A 21,915-nucleotide genomic window follows, 5' to 3' on the forward strand; every position below is an offset into this window, starting at 1 on the left:
ATTTAGAAAGGAGGGACTCCTTTTGGCGGAATAATTCCGAAGTAGGCGTGGCCAAGTCTCGCGAGATGAGGTGTCTTCCTTTCAACTACTGTAACGTATTTTAACTTTTTCTTAGGGAAATGAAAAGTTATTGGGGAAATTAAAAAAAAAAAGCTATTGGGAAGGAGAAAACCGCTGTGTGCTTGAAAGCAAGAATTTAACTTGTGAACCCACGGGACCTGTGGTGGGCGGTGGAAGTAGTCCCGGCGGGGGCGGGGCCGGACGCCGGGCTTCGGCCTCCCGCGGGAAGTTTAGTTTGGAGGCCTTGGATCTGCTGTTAGACGGAGGCGGGATGTGGTCGCGAATAAACCGGGCTGCCGAGGAGTTTTACACGCGTCTCCTGCAGTGAGTTGTAGCTCCTGCTATTGGCTAGGTTGCGAGGACAGCTTTACCCCCTCGGGGTATCTCTGTATCCCCCACAAACCTCTGGCCGCAGCCACGGGGATTGGCGCCTTGTCCGTTCTTGGTGGCGCGTACGTTAGACTAAGCTTTCCTGGGCTCCGGGGGTTATCTGCCCCAGTGTGGCCCTGTAGTGTAGTTGAGGAGAAAATATCTGAACGTTATCGATCGCGGTGGGAAGTGACCAATTTTCCAAGAGGCACCTTACTCATTCTGATAGTGCACACACCTTGCAGTACGGTGGAGGCGCCTTCCTGTACATGGAAAACTAGACGTTGGCATCCCTCACCTGTGTAAAGCCTTGCTGGTGTGAAACTTCCTGCTATGGAGCCTATTCAAGATAGTTATCATAGGAGCCACAGTTAGGATAACGTGTGGGTGTGTTGGCTTTTTAAAGTCCCTTTATTTCACTGTGCTCTAAGATTGCGTTTTATTCTTTTGAAAAAATATTTTTTCATTTATTTCAGAGCGAGGATCATTGGTCGGCTGCCTCCTACACGCCCCCTCCTGGGGATTGAGCCCGTAACCTGGGCGTGTGCCCTGACAGGGGAACTGAACCCTGACCTCCTGGTTTATAGGTCAGCGCTCAACCACTGAGCCACACCGGCCGGGGGCACTTTATCCTTCTAGTGAAGTAACAGTACCAAAGGGGATTCCGTCTAGTCCTGCATCCGACCTAAAAACTGAATCCAGTAGCCCTCAAGTTAGAGCGAGCATCAGGATCACCTGGAGGGTTGTCCAAACAGACTGCTGGGCCCCATCCCCAGGGTTCCTTATTTAGCAGGTCTGGGTGGGGCCCAAGAATTTGCCTTTCTCACAAATTACAGGTGAAGCAGCTGCTGCTGGGCTGACACACTTGGAGAACCACTGGTATAATCTCACCCCTTGTTTTCTAAATTCTATAAATTTTCATTGTTTATCTTTATTGCTTCCTTCTGCTTACAAAAGTGGTTATTCTTGTCAATTTTTTTATCTTTATAGAAAGAACTCTAGCTTTTTAAAACTAACAATGTCTTGGATAGCTTCCAGTATGAGCGCCTATAGATCTCTTTGTTTTTATTAAATATTTTATATAATATTTCATTCTGTGGTTTGAGAAATGTACACATGCTTGAGAAATTATTGCTGAATGATTGACTGTCATCTCTGAGTTGTACATTAAAGACAAACATCTTTAAGTCACAGTCTTGTCCAAATGGCAAAGGTGAATCTGTCTCAAGCTTATATTTCCCGTTTTATTTCAGTAAATCATAGAGGAGATCAACTAATACATGGTATCCTGAAACAATTCCATTGGGTTCCTTTAGGACACTAACGATTCTTTCCTCACTCTGGCCAGTGTGACTCGGTTGGTTGAGTGTCCTGTGCACTGAAGTGTTGCCGGTTTGATTCCTGGTCTGGCTGGGCACATGCCCAGGTTTAGGGCTCCATCCCTGGTGGGGGGTGCAGGAGGCAGCTGAGGATCCATGTCTTGCTCTCAAATCGATGTTTCTCTCTCTCTCTCTTCCTCTTCCTTTTTCTCTGTAAAAATCAATTAAAAATCTTAACACAAAAGATTCTTTCTTCTTTCAGTGTATAGTGGGCTGATGTGCATTTTGGTATGTTAATGGTTTATAGTTTTACATGCTTTGAGATTGCTATTTTAAAATTCTCTTGACTGATTAACAAAAACATTTTTTTTTTTTTTTTTACAAAAATATAAAAAACCCTGGCTGGCTTGACTCAGTGGTTAGAGTGTTAGCCGAGCACGAACCGTCATGCGTTCAATTCCTGGTCAAGGGCACGTACCTGGGTTGCAGGTTTGATTTCCCAGCCCTGGTTGGGGTGCATGGGGGAGGCAACCAATCGATGTATCTTTCACATCAATGTCTGTGGGTCTGCCTGTCTCTTTCCCCCCTTCATCCCTCTCTTCCACTCTCCAAATATCAGTGGACAAAATATCCTCTGGTGAAGAATAACAAAACAAAAAAAGTTAAATTCTCTTGACTGAAATGATAGAGTTTTGTGCTTACATTGTTATTTTATTATTATTTTGTTAATCCAAAAATTTCCATTGATTTTTAGAGAAAGTGGGAGAGGGAAAGAGAAACGTTGATGTGAGAGAGACACATTGATTGGTTACCTCCCACATGTGATCAGACATGGCGGGGAATCTAGCCTGCAACTGAGGTATATGCCCTAGACTGGAATTGAACCTGAGACCCTTCAGTCTGCAGGCCGATGCTCTAACCATTGAGCAACCAGCTAGAGCTAATGTGATCAAATTTACTAATTTTTTGTAAATTTTTTTTGTAACAGCTCATAAAATTAGAGGGAGGATAGATTTTTCCATTTTAGCTGTAGAAATCTAAGGCTGGGTCCCTTAAAATAACTTTTCTGTGTTGGCCCACTGATTCATTGGCAGATCAAAATCCAGTCATTTTTACTTCCCAAAAGTCATGTGGTAAATTACATTTTAATAGTAACTAGTTATGTATTTTTAAAAAGAGTAGAGCTGCCTCTTAAAAGCAGTTGTGCCCAATTGTGGGCAGCAGTCTATTAATCTCTACTATATTTCTTTTTTCTATTTCCTCTTAACCTAATACTCTTTTCTGCTTTTCCCCCTCTTCCCAACTGTGCCTTAAGGCTGCCATGACTACTTTGCATTTTGCTGTTCTCACTGTTGTCACACATGATGACTAACTTGAGTTGAAATGACAGAATTCTGTAACTCTATTTTTCACATGTGGTTCTGCATCACAGGGAATTTGATGAAGAAAAGAAAGGAATCTGTAAAGACCCATTTATCTATGAGGTATGAAAATTTTATTTGGTTTTTAAACACAACTCAATAATCCTAAAATTGTGTTTTAAAAGTTGAGTTTATTGAAGTTAATTTAAATAGAGTAAATTTCATCCTTGTAGAGTACAGTTCTAGGAGTTTTTAAAATGCATTCAGTCATATAATCACCCCCATCAAGATATAGAACATTTCTGTCACCTCCAAAAATTTCCTCATGTTCCTTTAGAACCAACCCTCTCTCCTGTTCCCAGTGCCTGGCAACCACTAATCTGTTTTCTGTCTTCTCTTTTGCCTTTTCCGTAATTTCATGTAAATAAAATCACACAATATGTAGCCTTTTGGGTTTGACTTCTGCCAGTGAGTATAATGCATTTTGGATTCATCTTTGTTATTGTGTGTATTAGTAGTCCATTCCTTTATATTGCAGAACAGCTTTCCATTGTGTGGATGCACTACAGTTTGGTTATCCATTTACCACTTGGATTGTGTCTAGTTTTTGATAGTTATGAGTAAAGCTGCTGTAAACATGTATTGATTTATTAAGCATCTAATATATGCCAACCGTTCTATAAGTAAACTCCCCATAGTAACGAGTAAACTAAGGTAAATTACGTACTAAAAGACAAATTAGCTGGGGAGAAATAGTCATAAGTGATAAGGGTTAATATCCATATATTAAAAATATATTTAAAACTCTTTAAAATCAATTAAGAAAAAAGACAACTATAATAGAAGGATACAAATAAGTAATCACAGGGAAAAAACGCCAATATAGGTATCTTTACACTATCTGAATTCTCACTAACCAAACTCAGAAATTCAGTATATCCAGGTAAATGTATTAATCCCTCCCTGAATTCTTGCCACTTGATATCTATATTAGTTTCCTAGGGCTACTGTAACAAAGTACCACAGATTGGTTTGCTTAAAACAGTGGCCGGCAAACTCATTAGTCAACAGAGCCAAATATCAACAGTACAACGATTGAAATTTCTTTTGAGAGCCACATTTTTTAAACTTAAACTTCTTCTAATGCCACTTCTTCAAAATAGACTCGCCCAGGCCGTGGTATTTTGTGGAAGAGCCACACTCAGGGGGCCAAAGAGCTGCATGTGGCTCGCGAGCCGCAGTTTGCCAACCACGGGCTTAAAACATCAGAAATGTATTCTCGTACAGTCCTGGCGACTAGGAGTGTGAAATCCAAGTGCCTATAGGGCCATGTTCCCACTGAAGGCTCTGGGGAAGGTTCTTTCCTTGCCTCCTCCTATCTTTTGGTTTCCAACAAATCCTTGGCTCTCTGAACTTGGTATCTAAATGCTTCAATAGCTAAAATAAGAAATTAAGCAGATTTAAATAATGAGAGATACTTGTCAATAATAAGCATATTAGAGACTGTTCATCTTCATCAGTGATGAAATAAATGAAAATTAGAACAATAACAAGATACTATTTTCTTTTTTAAATTTATTTTTATTGATTTCAGAGAGGAAAGGAGTGGGAGAGAGAGATAGAAACATCAGTGATGAGAGAGAATCATGATTCATCTGCCTCCTGCATGCCTCCCACTGGGGATGGAGCTTGTAAACCGGGCATGACCGGGAATCGAACTGTGACCTCTTGGTTCATAGGTCGGTGCTCAACCACTGAGCCACACCAGCTTGGCAGGATACTATATTCTTGCTATGAGACAGTAAAAATAATGAAAATGCTCAGACAATACTCACTGTGTTGAAATAAGTGACAGGAATACAAATGTGTGGGTATGGTATATTTGAATGGCAATTTGACAATATCGATATGATTTTATATATTCATCTTAAGGAAGTAATTCAATTGTTCTTTTAATAGGGAATAACTTGAAACTACCTAAATGTCAAACAATGTGAAATTATTTATATGATGGTAGAGTCATGATATTAGACAAAGAACATTTAATGGCATGGAATTTCATGGTATAAAAACTATTAGAATATCCTATTTTTATTAAGCAAAATCTTATCTATAGCTAAATAATAGATACATTTTAATTTAAATAGATTTATTTATATGCTGGGAAAAGAGCTGGCAAAATACGTACCAATAAGGCTAATAACAGTAATGATTACCCTGGCTAGTAGAATTATAGGTGAGTTTTTTAAAATCTCTTTCAGCTATCTCATTTTCAAACTTTTCTACAATAAACATGTATTGTGACTGGAATGAAAGACTACGCATTTCCTATAAACTGATAAAGTTCTAAATTCCATAGTTCTATCAAAAGAAAGGATAACATTTTGTAAAGGGTTAATTTTGTGGTACTTAACAGTGAATAGAATGTGAGTAGAGGGAAAGGTTATCAGTGTGATCCTAATTAAAAGGCAGGGTGCATTTTAGGTGGGCCTTGATATGTGTAGATATAGATATGAACTACATTTCCTAAACAGGAAAAATAACATGGACAAAGAGTAAATGAAATCTTTTAAAACATTAGTCTGTTCAAGTTCTCCTTTCCAGTCACTTGCAGGGAACTGGTCTTTATGTGTTTAAATATTTGTACAAATATTAATCACATAAACATTGCTTGACATTATCTGTTTTTAATAGGCTGATGTCCAAGTGCAGTTGATTGGCAAAGGCCAACTAAATCCTTTGAAAAATATTCTAAATGAAAATGATGATGTTGTATTCATCTTGGAAAAAGTGGTAAGTAGTGCTTGGGTTTTGTGGTGTTCTATTCTTGATAGCCAAATTTGGTTTAAAGGGAAAAATCTCAAGTGTATACATTTTTTTATCAGCATTTTTTTGGTTAATCCTCACCTGAGGATATTTTTTCCATTGACCTCTAGAGAGAGTGTAGAAGAGACGGAGTAGGGGCAGGGAGAGACAGAGAGAGAAACATTGACGAGAGAGAGAGACATCAATTGGTTGCCTCTCACATGTGCCCCTACTGGGGCTTGGGGACCTGCAACTGAGGTACGTGCTCTTGACCGGGAATCGAACCTGTGACCCTTTGGTCAGTGGGTCGGCACTCTAACCATTTAGCCAAACCAGCCAGGGCAACATATTTTAAAAAGTGGATTCTAATTCTTTTAGGAATAAGTAAGTACAGTGTTGTCCAATAGAATTATAATGTGAACCACATATATAATTTAAATTTTCTGGCAACCTCATTAAAATATAAATGAGTAAAATTATCATACAGTAAAATTCACTTTTAAGAATGTTATTAGTAGAAAAAAAAAGAATGTTATGAATAGAATCATACAGTATGTCTTCTTTCACTCAGTTTAATGCTTTTGAGATTCTTCCAAATTGTGTGTGTATTAATGATTCATTTCTCTTAATTGTTGAGTGGTGTCTCCTGGTATGGATATACCACAGTTTATTTACCCATTCACCCTTTGAAAGACATTTGGGTTGTTTTCAGTGATCATGAAAAGAGCTACTATAATCATTTTTGTACAAATTTTTGTGTGCACATAACTTCTTTTTAAATTATTAATATATTTTTATTGCTTTCAGAGAGGAAAAGAGAGGGAGAGAGATAAAAACATCAATGATGAGAGAGAATCATTGATCGGCTTCCTCCTTCATACCCCCAGAGCCTCCCAACCCCAGCCTGTACCCTGACCAAGAATTGAACTGTGACCTCCTGGTTCATAGGTCATCGCTGAACCACTGAGCCACGCCAGCCGGGCTGCACATAACTTTTCTTTACAGTAAATACCCAGGAGTGGGATTGCTGGGTCTGAAATTAGGTGTAGTAATTTTAAAAAATTTAATCTAATATATCTGAAATTATAATTTCAAAACCTAATTAATATAGAAATCATTAATCAGATATTTTAAGTTCTTTTTTCCATACTACGTCTTTAAAATAATGTGGTGTGTATTTTACACTTACATCTCAATTTGGTTTGGCCACATTTCAAGTGCTCAATAGCCACATGTGGCTAATGGCTACTGTGTTGAACAGCACAGCATAAGTAGCTATGACACGTGGAAGTTCTACTTTAATTTTGTAGCTGTAACAAGAGGGAACTTCTTATTTTTTGTATCACTTTATAATTACAACCTTAATCCTTTTTGTTTTTATTATGGTAACTGTTGGCAGTTGCGCTTTTTATTGAGTGGTGTTAATGGTTGCTTGGAGCAACCATTCCTTTGCTTACATCATTTCCTGAAGTAGATGGGAACAGGCTCTAAAAGGGAAAGTGGACGTTTCTTTAGAAGGAACACCTCTGTCTGCTTCAGGACCCTCATGCTGTCTGGATAGACATTGTGGTGAATGAACTAGGAGCTCTTTATTTTAAATGCACACACAAGAAAACTCCTTTCTGAGGAGGGGAACTTCTTTGTCTTTTAAGTTAACGAATGGGTGTTATTAGTGCTTATCTATGATGGACAAATGCTTGGAAAATAATTATAGATGAATTATGTGGTTGAATTTAGACTTTTGTTATGGGGAGAATGGGAAATGTATGTATGTAGGAGCAAAGCTGAAAAAGTTAAAATAAATTATCTTGGAAATGGTAAAGATGAACAAAGGACATTTGTGGAAATCTGGGTTAGGATTCTAGGGAGAATGCAGCTTTGAGTTATAAAGAGTTACCTGTAATTCAGTGAGGCTCTGGCATTTTTGGATGAAGAACAATTAAAATGGCCTTTGTTTCTGCAGAGATCAGTAGAGCTTAATACATGACTATTGAAAAGTAGAGTAGAGGAAAAAATGGTATTTCTTGGGTACCTCTAGTTTAAGGAACTTTTTGGAAAGCCAGGCCTGCAAGGGAATGAAATCTGGAATCTTGCAAAAGAAATTCAAAGTTGAGGAAACATCTAGGTCTGATACCTATTAACTCTGCAGAGGATTTACTGCTAGAAGAGGCTGCCTAGATTCAAATGTTGGCTTTGCACTCAGCAGCTGTGTTATTATCCTAGGCAAGTTATTTAACCTTTCACTATCTCGGTTCTTCCATCTTTAAAACAGTTAACAAGAGTATCAGTCTCAGGGCTTTTATGAAGAATAAAAAAAAAACTTAGAACAGTACCTGGAACCTAGTAATGCTCAGAAAATGTTATCTCATTATTGTTATTATTGGCAATACTGAGCTAGTTAAGTAGTTAAACACATAGATATCAGAATCCTGTAACACAAAGAGAGTTGATAGCCCTAAGAGGAATAACTTTAAGGAATCTTCACATTTGGGGAATGAAGAATCTGACAAAATCAGGGAGTCTCCGATGTTTTTTTCCCCCTTGGCATTTTGTCTTTAGCATTTTGTGCATGTTGGAACACTTTTTTCTCTAATGACATCAGATGCTTCCTTTATTAGTAGGAACTTAGAGCAATATCTTTTGATAGGACAGTGGAAATGCTTCTAATGGCAAAATGAGTTGGTACCAAACTGGTTTGTAGCTATGATTCTTGCCATAGCCCAGTCATTTATGCTCAAAGTTTAGGAATCAGTGCATTATGTTTTAGCATAGTGAACAGTTGACTGTTATCTTTTGTATTCTTTTATCTGGTTAAATAATTTAAAAAAATTTTTAAAGCCTTTGGAAAAGGAAGAAACAAGTCATGTTGAAGAGCTACAATCTGAAGAAACTGCTATTTCTGATTTCTCTACTGGTGAGAATGTTGGACCACTTGCTTTACCAGTTGAGAGGGCAAGGTAAGTTTTTCTTAGTATTGGGATAGGAAAAGGGGTGGAGGGGAGGAATTTAAATTGAAGCATTCTTATACACATTGGAAAACAGGTAAGTATTTAGCGCAGGTCTCTCCCTCATTTCTTCCTCCTGCCCCTACATTTGTATACCCAACTCTACTGAATGTCCCACTGATATCTCAGACGTGACCAAGAAGGTTGTTGTGATTGTCCTTTTCTCCAGTCTCCTATACTGTTTGTTGTTGCTTCTTAAATGTTTTCCTTGTGTCTAATCTGGTTCCCCTCCAATCTTTCCTCCTCACTGCTGCCAAGAAAGTCTGATCGAGTTTCTTCCCTGCTTATAAATCCCTCAGCGATTCTCATTGTCTCATGATAACATCTAAATTCCTTTTGAGTGATACATAGGAGCCTTCCTTGTCTGGTCCAGTGGTCTTCTACCCAGGGTACCATGCCCAGTGGGCATTTGGAAATTGCAGGGGTACTTCTTGCCATCATGAAGACTGCGGGGAGCTATGGGCCTGGTCCATGGATTGTAAACGTCCTGTAATGCATAGGGCTCTCCAGCCCAATGAGGAATGATCCCACCCTATTAGAAACCCTGCTGCCGCTGCCTTGCCAGTTTCACTTCCTGCTTCTTCCCTGTGTAGCCACATGCAGTTCCCTCTGCCTGGCCTCCCCCACCTCCCAAACGAAAAAATCCTAGCTATCAGGATTAAATGTTATTATTTATATTGTGTTCTCCAGCCAGTGTTTGTTGGGATTTACCCATATGCTTATCATTTCTTTGCTCTCCATTTCTTCTTGCATTTCAGACCTTCCTTCTGGGATTATTGTATTTCCTTTTTGAAGTACAGTCCCTTAGAAATTCCTTTCCTGAACATCTGTTGGTAATAAATTCAGTTTTCATCTCTTTAAAAAAAAAACTTAAGCCACATTTTTGGTAACTTAATTTTGATATGCTTTCAAATTTACAGAACAGTTACAAGAATAATAGAGGAACTTCTGTGTGTCCTTAACCCAGATTCAACAATTGTTTACATTTTGCTGTATCTGCTTTGTCATTCTTTCTTTTAATCCTTCTCTTCCTTTTCTTCCTCCTCCTCTCCCACTGCCACCGTCTATATAATATACACATATCACACACACAAACTTTATAATGTTGGAGACATTGTACTCCTTTACCACTAAGTACTTTACTATATATTTCCTGAGAATAAGTACATTATCTTGTATAACCCAGAACAATGATCAGAATCTGGAAATTTAACATTGTTACAATACTATTATCTAATTCACAGTCCATATTCTAATTTCTTTAAGTGGCCCAAAGACTATTAACTTCAAGCATCTTTTCATGTGGTTGTTGGCTCCTACTTTCTTCCTCCACCCCCAGCTTTATTGAGATATAGTTGATATTTCCTTAGCCTGAACTCACACCCTACTCCCACTCTCACTGAACCTTTACCCTCACGGTATTGCACTCCCTGCTTGTAGTAGCTCCGAACCTGTCATTGTCATTTTCTGGTGCGTGAGTCTTGATCTGCCTTGTGTGCTCTCTCTCACTTCTACATTGGGTGAAATATTTATGTGCATTTTTCAGATTTTTGATTCTGGGAAACACTTTATGATATCTTTGGAAGAGAAAATTCTTAACTATATGGCAATGTCTAACTATAATTTATTCTTTCTATTCTTATTTTCAAGGCAGTTAATTGGACTTTACACCATGGCTCATAATCCTAATATGACCCATATGAAGATTAATCGGCCAGTTACTCCCCTTCCTCCCCTTTGGGTGAGATGTGACAGTTCAGATCCTGAAGGGACCTGTTGGCTAGGAGCTGAGCTTATCACAACAAATAACAGCATTACAGGAATTGTCTTATATGCGGTCAATTGTAAAGGTGAGAGCTGGCTCCTACTACTTTTATGGGTGTGTGTATATATGTTTATTTATTTGATAGTTACTGTTTTGTGGTTTTACTGAAAGTTGATATTGTTAAGAGGGAAGTGCACACAATGGAATTCATGTTAGCCACCAGGAATCTAGTCTCATGTATAACTTGCAGCATGAGGGTGATATTCCAGAAATACCAGAAACAGATCTTCAAAAGTCTGGACAGGAGTTTATAGCTGTTTTGTTTGGGTTTCATTTTATTTGTATGGGTATATTTTTTGGAATTTTCATTAGAGGATCAAAAATTGAATATAATGACAATATAATTCCAGTTTCATAGTAGGCATACAGTTATATTTTTGATGGTAGTATTGAGCTTTGTTCCACTTTCATTCTTTTATAAACATTCCATTCAACTGTGATTTAAAACTTAATTTCAACTCTTATTAGTGCTAAACTATGGTACCCTCAGAATTTGAATTTCCTAGCATTAAGATGTAATTTTGAATTGTATATTTAAATGTTTTTCTTTCATGTCCCATAGCTGATAAAAATTATTCTATAAATCTTGAAGACTTAAAAGTTTCACATAAGAAAAGACATCAATTGTCTGCTGTAAGTATTTCTCTTCTCATATTATTTTCTTCAAACTGTATTGACCTGCCTTTCACTCCTAATATGACTACAACATATTTTTCTGTAGTATCAAAATGTTTGTATTTATTTTCCTCTCAGCTATTGACTAAAATTAAAATATATGTCTTCTTGCCTTTTAGCTAATCTTTGTGATTAAGAATAATTGTCTTATTTTTCCATTTGGGATAAAGTATACTACTTTTTCAATTCTTTTGAGGAAAGAATCAAAGTAGTTTTGAAAATGGCCTTTGGTCATGTGAAAGCTGGTGTGCTGGATGCTCTCTTTTCAGGTTACAGCCAGGGGCTTTGCCCAGTATGAGCTCTTGAAGTCCACTACCTTGGATGATACAGTCCCCACATCACAAACTACGATTACTTTGGATATTTCCTGGAGTCCTGTGGATGAGATTCTTCAAATCCCTCCACTCTCTTCAACTGCAACTCTGGTAGGAGTGAGCCCCGTTTTCTGTTGAGTTTACTCAGTGTGGGTTTACTTTTAACTTGCTTGTTGCTAGGGCTGCATGCCTCCTGTCCCAGCCCCAGCCCTTCCTGAGCTCGGACAGCTTCCCCCTGAAGTAGCCAGAGAAGCCAGTGGAGGTTTTGCAGGTGATCTGATCCATCAATTGCCCACAGCACTGGAAGTAAATAACTTAAGAATTTTCCAGTGATTAATAGTCTCTTGAGTTAGGACTCAAGTGAAATTATCAAAGTGACATCATCTCTGCTATTCTTTTTATAGGTTTTTTTTTGTTTTTCTTTTTTTTTTTTTTTAAATATATTTTATTGATTTTTACAGAGAGGAAGGGAGAGGGATAGAGAGCTAGAAACATCGATGAGAGAGAATCATCGACCAGCTGCCTCCTGCACACCCCCTACCAGGGATGTGCCCACAGCCAATGTACATGCCCTAGACCGGAATCGAACCTGGGACCTTTCAGTCCGCAGACCGACGCTCTATCCATTGAGCCAAACCGGTTTCGGCTTTTTTTTGTTTTTCAATTATAGCTGCCATTTAAATTATATTAATTTCAGGTGTACAGCATAGTGGTTAGACATTTATATAACTTACAAAGTGATAAGTCTAATACCCACCTGGTACCATACACAGTTATTGCAATATTATTGACTGTGTTCCCTATGCTGTCATCTCTGCTATTCTTAAAATAGAGAGTGCATGTATTGGCAATACATCAAGAATTATTATACTAGTAAGCCTTTCACCCTTTAACATTTCTATGAATCTGTCTTAAGAAGTTAATTAGAATTGCTAACAAAAATATATGTACAAAGCTATTTGCAGTGATATAGCTGTGTTTCCAAACTATTCAAAACAAATAGGATAATCACTAAAATAGATTTCCATGATGAAATATTACACATTCTTTAAAAATCTTTAAAGTGTCTTTAAGAATAGGAAATGCTTATTATTAAGCGGACAAAAGCAGAAAGTACAAAATTGAACATTTAGTAGAATCTCAACTATGTTTTTTAAAAATGTGTACGCAGAAGCCTGGGTAGGGTTAATAGTGGTTCCTCAGGGTGGTGGGATTATGGATAATCATATTCTTAATGCTTTTCCTTCAATAGGAATTTACATACAACAGAATTTTTTTAAACCGCCCCCCCCTCCCTTTTAAAATAATATCTTGGAGTTGTAAAACTTTACCTCCAGGTAGGACATCATATTGTTGGCTTAGTTAAAATGTGTCTAAGGAGCATATTTATTGGGGAGGCTGGGTTATCTTTGGTGTGTGGTAATGCTAAGTTTATCGTTGAGAATGTCCTTTGGAAATTCAGTAGGCGAGAGCAGGAGAGTGTGTAAGAACAGTTAGTTGTTCCATGAAGGTACAATTGTGGTTATAGAAATGGAGTTTGATGGCCTGAATTTAAGTTACTATATCAGGACTAGAGGCCCAGTGCACGAAATTAGTGCATCGAGTGGGGGGGTTCCTCAGCCCGGCCTGCACCCTCTCCAATCTGGGACCCCTTGGGTGATGTCCTACTGCCGGTTTAGGCCCGATCCCTGTGGACATCCCTCTCGCAATCCGGGACGACTGACTCCTAACCACTCGCCTGCCTGCCTGCCTGCCTGATCGCCCCTAACCCCTCTGCCTGCTGGCCTAATTGCCCCTACCTTGCCCCCCTGCTGACCTGATCATCCCTACCTTGCCCCCCTGCCTGCCTGATCACCCCTAACCTCTCTGCCTGCCTGATTGCCCCTAACTGCCCTCCCCTGCCGGCCTGATCTCACCCCTAACTGCTCTCCCTTGCTGGCCTGATCTCGCCCCCAACTACCCTCCCCTGCCAGCCTGATCACCCCTAACTGCCTCTGCCTTGACCCTCACCACCATGGCTTTGTCTGGAAGGAAGTCGGACATCTGGAAGATGGCTGGTCGACCTGGTCTAATTAGCATATTACCCTTTTATTAATATAGATAGGCAGGATCTGTGTTATCTCTGAGATGTTCTAAATGAAGTTTTGCCCTACTTTTTCAATATATCAGTGCTTTATAAAATATATTTTTTAATGTGTGGGTAGTTTGAAATGCAAGTAACTCTGACCCTTATGCCAGGAAGATGGGATTACCGGTGAAAACTGACTTTGAAAACTTTTTAGAATATTAAGGTGGAATCAGGAGATCCCAGAAGTCCTTTGAATCATCTTCACAGAGAACTGAAATTTCTCCTTGTGAGTATCCTTCTGGAATTTGTGACTTGCATTAAGGCTCATGTTTTCATAAAAATATTTGTTAATATCATTGTTATTTAGTTTTGTGTTCTTTAAAAATTGTTCCAAATGTTATATATGCATTGGATTCTCTTGGCAATTTGGGCAGCTTAATTTTACTATGTGGTAGCGGTTCTTACATTTAAAGGGAGCATTAGTTAGATAAATAATAGCTACCATTCTTCTGCCTTTTTTTACTGGAGTGTTTGGTTTTTATTTATATGATGGATTCCTTTCTTTCCCCTTGGGTTAGATGCCAATTTATTTCAGATGCATATGTAATCTGCTTGTTAATAACTTGGGTTTTGAATGATGTTAAAGATTAATGAGCATGTGTTTCAAGAATTTTATGTTTCAGTAATTTTGGCTCTTCTCTACAAATTGAATCTCAAGGGGGTGCCTCATTTTAATGCAGTAGAAATTCCAAGTGTCTTAGCCTGGCATACAAAGTCAGTTATATCCAATCACTGCCCTACCTTTTTCTTTTTTCTTTTTCTCAGCAGCTTTATTTTTTTTATTTTTTTAAATATATTTTATTGATTTTTTTACAGAGAGGAAGAGAGAGGGATAGAGAGTTAGAAACATCAATGAGAGAGAAACATCGATCAGTTGCCTCTTGCACACCCCCTACTGGGGATGTGCCCGCAACCAAGGTACATGCCCTTGACCGGAATCGAACCTGGGACCCTTGAGTCCGCAGGCTGACGCTCTATCCACTGAGCCAAACCGGTTTCGGCTTAGCAGCTTTATTGAGATATAAGTTACATTTCATAAAATTCACTTGTTTAGTGGTTTTTAATATACTTATAGAGTTGTATAGCCATGACCATCTTTAATTTTAGATCATTTTCATCACTCCCAAAAGAAACCCTATATGCATTTAGCAGTCACCTCTCACCCCCATCAGCCCCTAGCAACCACCAATGTACTTTCTGTAGTACTTTGTTCCTTTTAATTGCTGAATAGCATTCCATTGTATAGATATACCACATTTTGTTTATTCTTTTATCAGCTGATGAACATTTTAGTTGTTTCTACTTTTTTACTATTCTGAATAGTTGCGTACATGTTTTTGTGTGACATCTTTTCACGTCTCTTGGGTGGAATTGCTATGTCATATGGTGACTCTAATCTTTTGAGGAACTGCCAAACTATTTTCCAAAGTGGCTGCACCACTTTACATTCCTACCAGCAGTGTATGAGGCTCAACTTCTCCATATCCTTGCCAACACTTGATATTTTCTGCTTTTGTTTTTGTTCATAGTCATCCTAGTGGAGATGAAGTAGTATCTTGTTATGTAGCATTGCCCTGATGGCTAAGGACGTTTAGCATATTTTCATGTTCCTATTGGTGCCTACTTATTTCTTTAGCTTAATCTAACACCCTATTTCCACTCCCACTGAACCCCCAACCCTCGCTATATTGAGTTCCCTGCTTGTAGTAGCTTGATCCTGTCACACTTTGTCACTTTCTGGTGTGTGTGGGTTGATCCGGTATGCCCTTCCACCTCTTTTCTGGGTGAGCTCTCTGGGACATCTTTTGCTTAGGATGATTGCACTGACCACTCAGAATGGCTTATGGTACCTGTGCTTTGTGCTGCTATAGAACGCCACACACACCTCTTGTTAGAGTGATTATCGATCACAGTGATTTGTTTACTTATCTCTCTTCCTTACTGGACTTCAGTGCCAGGTTCCCTGCTGTACCTTCAGCATCTAGTGTAGTATCAAGCATTCTAAATACATTTCCTTCATATTATTTTTGTGTAAAACTTGCTATTTTTTCTACCTTTCTCACTTTTCTTCTTAAAAGCTCCTCTTCCAAGATCATTACTGTGGGCTGCCATCATACTTCTACCCTCATGTCTCTGCCCTTCTCTGTCCACCCTGGCAGAGAGCTTACACATTCAATGATTTGACTAATGCTTTTATGAGGGAACTCCAGATCGCTTCTTTCCCTTTTTCTTTTTAATCCTCACACGAGAATATGTTTTATTAATTTTTAGAGAGAGAGGAAGAGAGAGAAAAACATTGATCAGTAGTAGTCTCTCGTGCACGCCTTGATCAGGGTTTGAACCCATAACCAAGGTATGTGCCCTGACCAGGAATTGAACCCGCAACCTTTTGGTGTACAGGATGACTCTCTAACCAACTGAGCCACCCAGCTAGGACCAGATCCCTTCTTTAAGCTGATACTAATTCCCATCTTTCCTACTTCCACCAAATTATTTCTAACTTGAGTACAGGGCTGTTGCCTCAAACTCAGTACAGTATATCCAAAATGAAACATGAAATCTTCTCCAGACTAGATCGAATATCAGACTAGAAACCTGTATATGATCCCACCATTCCTTCATTTCTCTTATACATCGACCTTTGAACAATGTGGGGGTTAGGGGCACGAACCCCCTGCATGGTTAGCAATTCATGTATAACTTTTTACTCCCACAAAACTTAACTGCTAATAGCCTTCTGTTAACTGGAAACCTTACTGATAACATAAACTATTGATTAACACATTTTTTATGTTATATATATTATACTATATTCTTACAATAAAGTAAGCTAGAGAAAAGAAAATTTTTAGAAAATCATAAGGAAGAAAATATACTTTTACTGTATTTATTGAGGGGGAAATCTGCATATACTAGTAAGTGGACCCATGCAATTCAAACTCATATTGTTCACTGGTCAGCTGTGTTTTACTTTATAGTATGAACTATTTCTACCACCACCACTTACTACCACAGCTGGAAGCTGCCATTCTACTGTGTGTCAAACGTGGTGCTAGATGGTTTAGTTATTTTGCCTGAGGCATCAGCAACTGGTAAGTGGGAGAGCTGGTTCAAAACTCATTCAAATACATGTCTGTCTAACTTGAAAGTCCATGCTTTGTGGCCCTGGCCAGGCAGTTCAGTTGGTTAGAGCATCATCCCAATATACCAAGGTTGTGGATTTGATTCCCAGTGAGGGCACATATAAAAATCAACCAATGACTCTGGCCAGTGTGGCTCAATTGGTTGAGTGTCGTCCCATGCACCGGAAGGTCACCCACTGGTTAGATTCCCTATTGGGGCTCATGCCTGGGTTGCAGGTTCAGTCCCAGTCGAGGTGCATACCAGAGGCAATAGATGGATGTTTCTCTCTCTCTTAAAATCAATTAAAAAACATTTTAAAAAATCAACCGATGAATGCATAAATAAGTGGGACAACAAATTAATGTTTCTCTCTCTCTCTCAAATTTAAAAAAAAAGAAGGAAAGTCCATGCTTTGTTATAATCTCCCTTAAATTCACAGAATCTTAGATATGCACAGGGACATAGTCTCTCCAAGTTTAATCCTCTGTATTTTTATAAATGGGTAGGATTTTTTTCTTTTGTTTTATTCCACGTATATACCTCTATACCTACCTACCTACCTACCTATCTCTCTCTCTGAAATATAGTGTTCTTTTCTTCCTTTGAAGTTTCTCTCACTGTGCCCATCTTAGTTAAAGCTCTTTTCTCCCTCTTGGACCACTCTAATGATCATTTATTGTTTCTCAACAGGGACCCTATCAGCATTTTGGGCAGGACCATGCTTTGTGGTTTGGGACTTTGTACACGTTGTAAAATGTTTAGCATCCTTGGCCTCTACCAAATTAAATGCTCCTATACCCCCAGATATTGTGACACCAAAACTTATCTGCACATTTTTTCAAGTATCCCCTGGGGGTAGAGGGTGAGATCACTTTGTTGAGAAATATTATATTTTCTCTTTTCCTTAAAATCCTAGGTATTTCTGATGGAGGAATTCTTAACTACTTGATCATGTCACTTTCTTGCCAAAAAATCAACAGTGGCTGTTGTCTTCCATGTGAAATAAAAAATCCTTTTAAGTTTTAACATCACTATTCCTGTGTAGCCCCCATTCCTTGTAATCTTCAAGTGTTCCCTAGGTGTTATACTCCCCTGGTTGGAATCATCCCACCCTCTTCATCTCCTTCCCTGCTCTGTAGCTGACAGTTCTCACATTTGGATTGGAGTTGAGTTGAGGTTTCACATTGTTCCACTGGCTATTCCAGGACATCTTGACCGCCTTTCTTCAGTTTAAATTATTGTATGTATAGGCACATGCATTTATATTATTACTAGAGGTCCAGTGCACAATATTCTTGCACGGTGGGGGTTCCCTCAGCCCAGCCTGCACCTTTTTGCAGTCCAGGACCTTTTGGGGGATGTAGCAGTGGGCCAAGCGGCAAGCGTCCAGGGAGGAGCCCAGACCGGGGCCAGGTGCTGTGCTGCGCCGCTCGCACTCATCCCAGCCTGCTGCGCCTGCTGCCGCCGCTTGGTAATGCTGCCGTGGAGTCGGGAGAGGCTCCCGCTGCCACAGCTGTGCTCGCCAGCTATGAGCCCGGCTTCTGGCTGAGTGGTGCTCCCCCTGTGGGAGCGCACTGACCACCAGGGGACAGCTCCTGCATTGAGTGTCAGCCCCCTGGTGGTCAGTGTGCATCATAGCAACCGGTCGTTCCAGTCATTCCACTGTAATGGTCACTTAGGCTATTATATATATAGACTAGAGGCCCGGTGCATGAAATTTGTGCACAGATAGGGTCCCTAGCCCTGGCCAGCGATCAGGGCTGATTGATGTCTCCCTTCCCCCCCGGCTGCCAGTCGGGGCCTTTCTCCATTCCATGCCGCCCCCTGGTGGTCAGCGCACTTCATAATGAGCGATTGAACTCCCAGTCTCGGTCGAACTCCCGAGGGGATACTTTGGATATTAGCCTTTTATATATAGACTAGAGGCCCGGTGCATGAAATTCGTGCATGGGGTGTGGGAGGAGTGGAAGGGTGTCCCTCAGCCCAGCCTGCACCCTCTCCAATCTGGGACCCCTTGAGGGATGTCCGACTGCCCGTTTAGGCCCAATCCTACTGGGATCAGGCCTAAACGGGCAGTCGGACATCCCTCTCACAAGTCAGGACTGCTGGCTCCCAACTGCTTGCCTGCCTGCCTGCCTTCCTGATTGCCCCTAACCGCTTCTGCCTGCCAGCCTGATCACCCCCTAACCACTCCCCTGCCAGCCTGATTGATGCCTAACTGCTCCCCTGTCAGCCTGATTGCCCCTAACTGCCCTCCCCTGCAGGCCTGGTCACCTCTAACTGCCCTCCCCTGCAGGCCTGGGTCCCCCGCAACTGCCCTTCCCTGCAGGCCCGGTCGCCCCCAACTTCCCTCCTCTGCCAGCCTGGTCACCCCTAACTGCCCTCCCTTGCAGGCTTGATCGCCCCCAACTGCCCTCCCTTGCAGGCCTGGTCCCTCCCAGCTGTCCTCCCCTGCTGGCCTGATCACCCACAACTGCCCTCCCTTGCAGGCCTGGTCCATCCCAACTGCCCTCCCCTGCTGTTTATCTTGTGGTGGCCATCTTGTGTCCACATGGGGACAGCCATCTTTGACCACATGGGGGCAGCCATCTTGTGTGTTGGAGTGATGGTCAATTTGCATATTACTCTTTTATTAGCTAGGATAATTTTATTAATTTTTAAAAATTGATTTGAGAGAGAGTAACATCAGTTTGTTGTTCCACTTATTTATACATTCATTGGTTGATTTTTATATGTACCCTCACTGGGGATTGAACCTTCAACCTTGGCATATTGGGATGATGCTCTAACCAACTGAGAAACCCGGCCAGGGCCTATATTATTTTTATGTAAATTTCTAATTCGTTTTACATTTGTTGTTCCCAATTATTTCATCTGTATTGCTAGACCTTAATCAAAATTACAAGCATCTTCAGGGCAGGCTCATCAGTCTTGAGTCCTGTAGCATCTATACACATGGCATCATAGTTCAGAACACCATCTTTGGGTGTATGTCCTGGCACTGTCAGTTACTAATTGTATGACCTTAAGCAGGTTATCTTAGCCTCTTCTTAGTAGAATGAAGGTAGATAGTAATATCTGCCTCGTAGAGATTTTGTGAGGATTAAATAACATACTATATATGAAACACTAGGACAGTCCTGGCATGTGATTAAATACTCAAGAAATAATAATATTAAATATATTCTTATTGATTAAACTGTGCTTTCTGCTAACAAGCTTTTGGGTTTTTTTAATCTCCTATAGGTTTTGGCTATTGGTTTGAGGACTGGTGTCACCGAATGGCCTGCACCTCTGGAAGCAAAATCTGCTGTTGAACTTGTGCAGGAGTTTCTAAATGGTGTTTGTTTTCCTAATCCATGCTTCTACATTGTTTATTTTTCATAATTGGGAATTTATACTTGCTATTTTTAAATGAAGTTGTCTTTTTAGGCTTGGTATTCTTTTTGGTTGGGATATATAAACTATGAAGTCTGTCATGTTCAGAGGATGGTTTTCATTCTGAATTGCTAATGGTAACAGCGTAAGTAATTTTAAGAATAAGATTTAATTTAAAATTAGTATACCACAACCATATTTGAGATTGTAGTAGAAGAGAGGTGCAACAGTAACCTCGAGTACCTACCAGATGCCCAGCATTATGTGTCAGGGGCTTTCACTGTACCTCAGTTCATCCTCACACCCCTGCCCAGGGGTTATCTATTATGACTTCCATTGGAGAGTTAAGTAATTTGCTAAAATCCCCAGTTATACTTTACTGTCCTCATTTGTCATTTGAAAATAGGATTAGGATGGAAATAATTTTGAAAGCAGAAAAATAAATTACAGAATTAATATGCTTTTGTCACTTTCTAGACTTAAATAAGCTGGATGGATTTGGTGATTCTACAAAAAAAGACACAGAGGTAAGTGATTGTTAGCATTTACATTGTACACTCACTGAAATCTAAATATTTTTTTAAAAACACTTTCCACAAAGATAGTCCTTTGTCATTACATTATTTACTCATATGTTTATACATTTTGTATGTTAATTTATTAATGATATTTTTCAGCAAAAAATACATATTCAAGAACAAAAAAGAAATGTACACTGAAATAGCTTTTAAATGTGGTTGTATTATCCTTCATGCTGTACCATCCATGTCAAATGGATCTGGTACATACAGCATAGGCAGTGTTTTGAGGGTAGTCTTGTCTTGGTCTTTAATGTCAGCACTGGTGATTGTTTTCCTAAAGGGCTGGTAAATAGTTTTAAATAGAACTAATACATATGTATAATTAATTCTCAACTGTAGAGAAGTAGAAATGAATATGTTAATATACTGTAACATGGTATAACTTTAGTATATTAATATAAGACAGCGTGTTAATATGCCAGAGGTGATATTATTAAATTAAGCTAATTGTGTTGTCATTTGACAAATAGGAAAATGGAGACAACAGTAATTTAAAAATTTTTACATGAAGAAAAGTCAATGCTTGTCTTTAAACATCACATTTTAAAAACAATTTTAGGGGTTCAGTTTTTCACTATTGATTTGTGTCCTCGTTAGTGAATGAAGTTGTAGAAAAATTCATTCACATCTTTCTTTGTGTGTGTTCATGGGTCTATATTTTCTCAGAGCCGCATTTGAAAGCTTATTGGCCTTAAACTACTTCACTTTTGAAAAAACAACAACTGAGCTTTGCCAGCATGGCTCAGTAGTTGAGCTTCGATCTATGAACCAGTAGGTCATGGTTTGATTCCTAGTCAGGGCACGTACCTGGGTTGCAGGCTCGATTCCCAGTGTGGGGTGTGTAGGAGGCGGCCAATCAACGATTCTCTCTCATCATTGATGTTTCTCTCTCTCTCTCTCTCTCTCTCTCTCTCTCTCTCTCTCTCTCCTATCCTCTCTGAAATCAATAAAAATATATTAAAAATTAAATAA

The 21,915-nt window shown here is 39.5% G+C and overlaps 1 protein-coding gene across 4 annotated transcripts in view; it reads left to right on the forward strand.

The window, feature by feature from the left end:
• The first annotated feature begins 268 nt into the window (after window positions 1-268).
• The window catches only part of ZWILCH (zwilch kinetochore protein), a 38,500-nt gene continuing 16,853 nt past the window's right edge, over window positions 269-21,915 (forward strand). For 2 of the 4 annotated variants that reach the window (XM_079767594.1, XM_079767595.1), the window contains exons 1-10: window positions 269-384; window positions 3,181-3,232; window positions 5,804-5,902; window positions 8,753-8,871; window positions 10,570-10,769; window positions 11,307-11,377; window positions 11,689-11,844; window positions 14,016-14,087; window positions 20,231-20,324; window positions 20,840-20,889. In XM_079767594.1, the coding sequence (XP_079623720.1) occupies window positions 332-384; window positions 3,181-3,232; window positions 5,804-5,902; window positions 8,753-8,871; window positions 10,570-10,769; window positions 11,307-11,377; window positions 11,689-11,844; window positions 14,016-14,087; window positions 20,231-20,324; window positions 20,840-20,889 (966 nt within the window). In that variant the 5' untranslated portion in view covers window positions 269-331. Of the gene's footprint in view, window positions 385-844; window positions 1,017-1,289; window positions 1,309-3,180; window positions 3,233-5,803; window positions 5,903-8,752; window positions 8,872-10,569; window positions 10,770-11,306; window positions 11,378-11,688; window positions 11,845-14,015; window positions 14,088-20,230; window positions 20,325-20,839; window positions 20,890-21,915 lie in introns of those variants that run through there. The other 2 variants (XM_079767596.1, XM_079767597.1) reach the window with 2 other exon arrangements.

The sequence above is a fragment of the Cnephaeus nilssonii genome, assembly GCF_951640355.1.
Source record: "Cnephaeus nilssonii genome assembly, chromosome: 4".
NCBI lineage: Eukaryota > Metazoa > Chordata > Mammalia > Chiroptera > Vespertilionidae > Cnephaeus > Cnephaeus nilssonii.